Source organism: Onychomys torridus, chromosome 17, assembly GCF_903995425.1.
Source record: "Onychomys torridus chromosome 17, mOncTor1.1, whole genome shotgun sequence".
Lineage (NCBI taxonomy): Eukaryota > Metazoa > Chordata > Mammalia > Rodentia > Cricetidae > Onychomys > Onychomys torridus.
The window spans coordinates 60,489,925-60,495,924 of record NC_050459.1 but is presented as its reverse complement, the minus strand read 5'-3'; the positions used below and the strand labels follow the sequence as shown (position 1 = coordinate 60,495,924).

At 42.0% G+C, this 6,000-nt stretch overlaps 1 protein-coding gene across 2 annotated transcripts in view; it reads left to right on the top strand.

Annotated features, from left to right (window-relative positions):
- Positions 1-2,723: 2,723 nt before the first annotated feature.
- The window catches only part of Slc18a1 (solute carrier family 18 member A1), a 28,912-nt gene continuing 25,635 nt past the window's right edge, over positions 2,724-6,000 (top strand). For both annotated transcript variants that reach the window (XM_036166791.1, XM_036166792.1), the window contains exons 1-3: positions 2,724-2,847; positions 4,151-4,505; positions 5,653-5,711. In XM_036166791.1, coding sequence (XP_036022684.1) covers positions 2,724-2,847; positions 4,151-4,505; positions 5,653-5,711 — 538 coding nt within the window. The remainder of the gene's footprint in view (positions 2,848-4,150; positions 4,506-5,652; positions 5,712-6,000) is intronic.

Sequence of the window (6,000 nt, the reverse complement as noted above, 5' to 3'; positions counted from 1 at the left end):
ACCCATCAGCACATCCACTTGGAGAGAGCAGAGTCTCAGCTGTCTTGCCAGTTTTTCTCTGAGTACCTCACATCAAGATGAACTGTAAGGTAAGATTTGTTTTCTTTTGGGACGAGTTTAACTCTTTCTTAAAATTTCTGTTTCTTATTAGAGGATTTTGACTGTGAAGTTGACTACTAATGGATTGACAGATTTCTTGGTCTGTTTTTGTTGTTATTTTATTGTATGTTTCATCTCTTCCTACTCATTTTAGTCTCTTTGGCAATTCCATTTCTGGTGCTTTCTTTTAGTCTTTACTTGTTTTCATTCTTATGTGTCTTAAGTAAGTTTGTAGTTTGAAATTTCTTATTATACAAAGAAATGAAGGCTCCCGGTTCACTGTATGTGATTCCTGGTTCAAAGTTATCTGGAAATTTGTTTCACTTGGGAGCTTGCTCCCTGACCTGCAGTGTGGAGGGTATTCTTCCAGGTTCGGGACTTAGAGGACAGTAGCCCAGTGCTTGGAGTGCTTCCTCCATTTGAGGCTAATGTTTAATCCTGTGGCAGGAATCTTAAAAGGTCTTATTAATGAGATCAAACCCGAGGCCAGTTATTGGGGTGGATGCTGGAAGATCAGAGAAGCAGAACAAGCCATGGCTATCTCACCTTGCTTGTTCCTCAGGTGATCCTATTTCCTCAGGCTGGAAGCTTCTGAGTCCTCATCCCAATGGCTCTCAGCTGAACTGTGTTGCTCCAAAGCCTGAATGCTAACCAACCAAATGCTTAACTAACTACATGCTTTTCTCCTCTAGTTCCTGGTCCTCATGCCTTATATACCTTTCTCTTCCTGCCCCCACTCCCTGGGATTAAAGGTTGTGTTTCTGGGATTAAAGGCGTGGGTCACCATGCTTAGCGGTTTCTAAAGTGGCCTTGAACTCAGAGATCCGATAGCTCTGCCTCCCAAGTGCTGGGATTAAAGGCGTATACACCACTGCCCAACTTCTGCTATAGCTTACTCTTCCCATTTTCTAGCCACCATTTTTGGCTTTGTTCTAGTGGCTGTCTGTTCTCTGACCCCAGATTTGTTTATTTCGAGGAACACACACTATTTCAGGGAACACAATACCCACCACATAATCCCAGAGATAACCATTCAAAATTATGTACTACTTGTTCTATGAAACTGATTCACTATAGAATATTTTTAAATGATAAACAAGGAAAAGAGTAAAATCACTGATTATAAGTAACCAGCACCTGACTGTACATCTTTCTAGTCTTTTAAAAATAAGCACACCATTTTAAACATACAAATGTCAAGCTATGAATGTAATGTCATATTACATTTTATGGCAGTAGTCCACTTTTAAGTGTGACATTGTTGGTATTGTTGGTACTCCAACAGAAACCTCATAAAAAGCAAATGAAATCCTCTCAGAAATTTCAGTTCCTTGAATTAGACGAGGAATTGGGACTTAATGGTAACATATGGTACATGTTCCTAAATAGGAAGCTACTGATAGAGAAGTCCACTTAGGAAACTCATCATGAAAATTAGTGCCTTATTTATACAGTAACACACCTTTCTGAACAGGATCCTATAGCTTAAGTACAAAAATCCAAGAACTTCTAACTTCTATCTGCAGGAAAAGGTAGAGTACAATTATTCAAATTAAGAAGCTTGGGGTTTTGTCTCCACTTGATGCCAATTGTGTGACCCAGGACAAACCTTTCCAGCTCCTGAGTCTTTGATTTTTTTTAAACTGTTTTGTTTCTGGTTAATGCTTGTCAGTGGACAGACAGCCTGGGTGACACATACTTCCCCCTCCCTTTTTTTTTTGACACATACTTTTGTATGCTACATATAGTCTCCTAGCCTATAATTTTTTGAGTGGTGATAAACTTAAGACATTTTTTTGCATAGTCACAAAGTTGATTTCATTTGTACTTACATTATTTTTAAGGCCAGGTCTTGCTGTGTGCCTGTGACCTGGATCTCTATGTAGTCCAGGCTGGCCTCAGTCTTATAGTCCTCCTGGCTTCACCTCCAAGGTGCTGGGATTACAGGTGTGCAGTATTTAAGAATTAAACTTATTTATTTGTTTGTTTGTTTGTTTATTTATTTATTTATTTATTTATTTATTTATTTATTTTGAGACAGGGTTTCTCTGTGTAGCTTTGAGCCTTTCCTGGAACTTACTTGGTAGCCCAGACTGGCCTCGAACTCATAGAGATCCGCCTGGCTCTGCCTCCTGAGTGCTGGGATTAAAGGCATGCACCACCACTTCCTGGCCAGAATTAACCATATTTAAAAATTAGAAGAAAACAGGCTGTAGTGGTTCAGGTGATGCCTACACCATTCAGATGAGAGGCTGATGTCTGGCAGTTGGGAAACAAGGAGGCCGGTCATCTGTGGAGGCTGTGTAATGCAGTGGGTGTAATTTCAGACATAAACCTCTGATACGCAAAGTTTTCTGCAAGGTGTTGTGGGAAATGTGGACTTACTGAGATTATATAAGAAATGAGCAGAGAGGCATGAAAACCTCAAACTCTTTGGTTACTTGCTGCAGCAACCCTTCACACTTTTGATTTGAACAGTGAGCTTTACTGGACCTGGCAGACTTCGTCTTCTTCTATAAAGGCAGCAGAAGACCCACACCTGTCAAGGGACCTTCCTAAGCACCTGGAGGAGAAGGCCCCCACTCTCCCACTCCCTCCCCAGCCCAGCCTCCTGCAGCTTTGCCATGTTCCAGGTTGTTCTGGGTGCCCCTCAGCAGTTGCTGAAGGAAGCAAGGAAGTCCCGGCAGCTGGTGCTGCTGGTGGTGTTTGTGGCTCTGCTCCTGGACAACATGCTGCTCACTGTGGTGGGTACGTCTGGGGCTTTCTATGCTGAGGGTGTATCTGCTTTGGGTCATGGCAGGCAGCATGTACCCTGCTTGATGTCATCATTGAACCGACTTGTTCAGTTTTTCTTATGGAAAGGACTCGGAGGTTGTTGAGGGTTGGAGGGAACTGTAGGCAGCAGGGTCTGAAAGCTGTCAGACTTAGGACTAATGACCCCAGAGGTCCAAAGGAAAACAGGTTCAGAGGTGCCAGGCAGGAAAAGAATACCCAAGCCACTTCTTCACTGTTATGGCTTCTCATGGTTGCTGGGGACTCTAGAGACACCTGGGGCAGCGAGCACTGTTTTCCTGTGATGCTTTTCCAGACTGTCCTTTGCAAACGTAGGACATGCAAGTCCTTACCAAGCCCAGACTTTTTGCAGTCCATTGCCTCACAGTCCTGCATTTTCTGGCTGACACTTCATTAACTTTTATGTGACATTACAGAAGTATATGACTAAGTACTCACATGTTGTCTCTCCTGGGTGAAATACATGCTTTAAAGAAGCATCTTCTTGTGACAAGTACATAGACCAATACAGCCAATACTCATTTCTTTTGGCTCTATAATTCATAATCCTATAATAAAATTATAATTCTATTATTATATTCTCACAAACACTGAAATAGCAAATAAGAAGTCTTTGTATCAAAGGGAAATATGCATACACACTCTCCACTCCACCACAGAAATTATTAAATCTTGACATCAATGGGTCCTGGTAGGTTCTGTCTCTTATAAGAGGCTCAAAGATGTTAAATATCATGTCCAAGCTGCCCACTAACAAGTGCTGGGGCTGGAATTCAATACCTGTGAACTGCCTCAGAGCCTGAGCTTCTCACAGTACACGGCCTGGGTCCTTAGCCTCTTTAACCCTCTGGTCATCTGGGAGCTGATTCCAAGAGGCAGCATCAGCTTTGTTCTGCTTCTGCTGGAATATGTGTATTGGGTGAATATTTATTTTCTCATTTTGCACCCATCTGTGAAAAATCATTATAGATCATCATCAAACATTGATTCTTCAGTTATACCTGATTCTTTACAAGTAGGTGAATTAACTGGTAAGGATGTCACAAATTCACGAAGACTAGCTATATGATGACTAGAATTTGGTCCTTTAGCTAATAGGATGATTTGAACAGACATGATCTTTAGTAGATTTTAAATGATGCCACTTAGGAGTCTACTTTCTGCATCAAACTGGACCTCATAGTAATGCCTTTGAACTTAGTAGTGGTCACAGGATCTCTGTCCTTGAGTTTCCTCATGTATCCTCATTGATTTTCAGTGCCCATTGTGCCCACCTTCCTGTATGCGACAGAGTTCAAAGACGTCAACTCTTCTTTGCATAGGGGTCCTTCTGTAAGCTCCCAGCAAGCTCTCACCTCTTCTGCCTTCTCTACCATATTCTCCTTCTTTGAAAACACCACCATGACGGTAGAAGAGCATGTACCCTTCCGTGTAGCGTGGACAAATGGTACCATCCCTCCTCCAGTCACTGAAGCTGTCTCAGTACCTAAAAACAACTGCTTGCAAGGGATAGAGCTCTTGGAAGAAGAAAACATCCGGGTTGGGGTTCTATTTGCTTCGAAGGCTTTGATGCAACTTCTGGTCAACCCATTTGTAGGACCTCTTACCAACAGGTAACTCAGTAGCCACAGTGTCTATAGTAGTCACTGCTCTATTGCTGTGAAGAGACATCATGACCAAGGTAACTATTGCAAGAGAAAGCATTCAAATTTGGGGCTTGCTTACAGTTTGAGAAGTTTAGTCCATTATCATCATGGCAGGAAGCATGGCAGGAGCTACGTCCTGATCCATAAGGAGAGAGAGAGAGAGAGAGAGAGAGAGAGAGAGAGAGAGAGAGAGAGAGAGAATGGTATGAGAGACTCTGGAGTTGGCATGGAGTTTTGAAACCTCAAAGCCCATCCCTAGTGACACACTTGCTCCAACAAGGACACACCTCTTAGTCCTTCTAATCCTTTCAAAGTGCCACTCCTTGGTAACTAAGTGTTCAAATATAAGAGCCTATGAGTACTATTCTTATTCAAATGCCACAGTGTCCCATCCACAAAGTACAGACTCGGGCTTAGCACAGAGGCCCAGGTCTCATATAGGCCAGTAGTTCTCAGCCTTCCTGATGCTGTAACCCTTTAATACAGTTCCTCTTTTTGTGGTTGACCAATCCCCACCATAAAATTATTTTGTTGCTACTTCATAACTGTAATTTTGCTTCTGTTATGAGTTGTAATGTAAATATCTAATATACAATCCCAAAGGGCTCATGACCCACAGGTCGAGAACTGATTATATAGGTGATTAGAAGAGAAAAAAAGGAATGCTCTGTCCTCCATGGGAGCCAGCAGTTTGGAAGCTTGTTATCCCAAAGGATAACAGGTTATTGGTGAAATGTCAGAGACATCACATTTCCTCAGTGATGTGAATATTGGATACTGAGAACAGAGCAGTGAACAGCAGAAGTTGGTAGGCATGGTTTGAGTGGGATGGAGAGAATAGGACAGTCTGAATACAATTTGAAGCTCTGGCAATCTGGAAATGTCATCTAGGATGATCCTGAGGTTTCGAGAGATACCTTTTCAGGAAAGGATAATTTGGGCCTTGTCTGGGGGTAGATTTGCATGTTTGTTTATTTATGTGTATGCATTCACATATGAAAAGAATGCTCTCAGATTAACCCCACATCTGTTCCTACTGAGATTAAAAAGCATACTGTCCAAGCATATGAATGTGTGCTATGATGCTATCTTTCTTTGTTCCCTTCTGTTTTAGGATTGGCTACCACATCCCCATGTTTGCTGGCTTTCTGATCATGTTCCTCTCCACACTAAGTAAGTCATTTGCCTCCCTTCACTAAGCATCTTTGATTCGTCATGTAAATGTTGTGTAAGAGAGCAGGACTGAGTTTCCCAGAGGAAAAGAAGACATATGAACAAGTCAACTGGGACACTGGCTGAAACGTTTTGTAGTCATTTGAACAGGGGCTGGGATAGTGTTAGTAACCACCTCCTCTTATTGGAATCATTCTCCTCTTCTACAGGAGAACAGATTCTTAATTCACTTCAGTGAAAATCATGAAGCTGTTTGTACACACTATGTATATGTATGTGTATATGTACA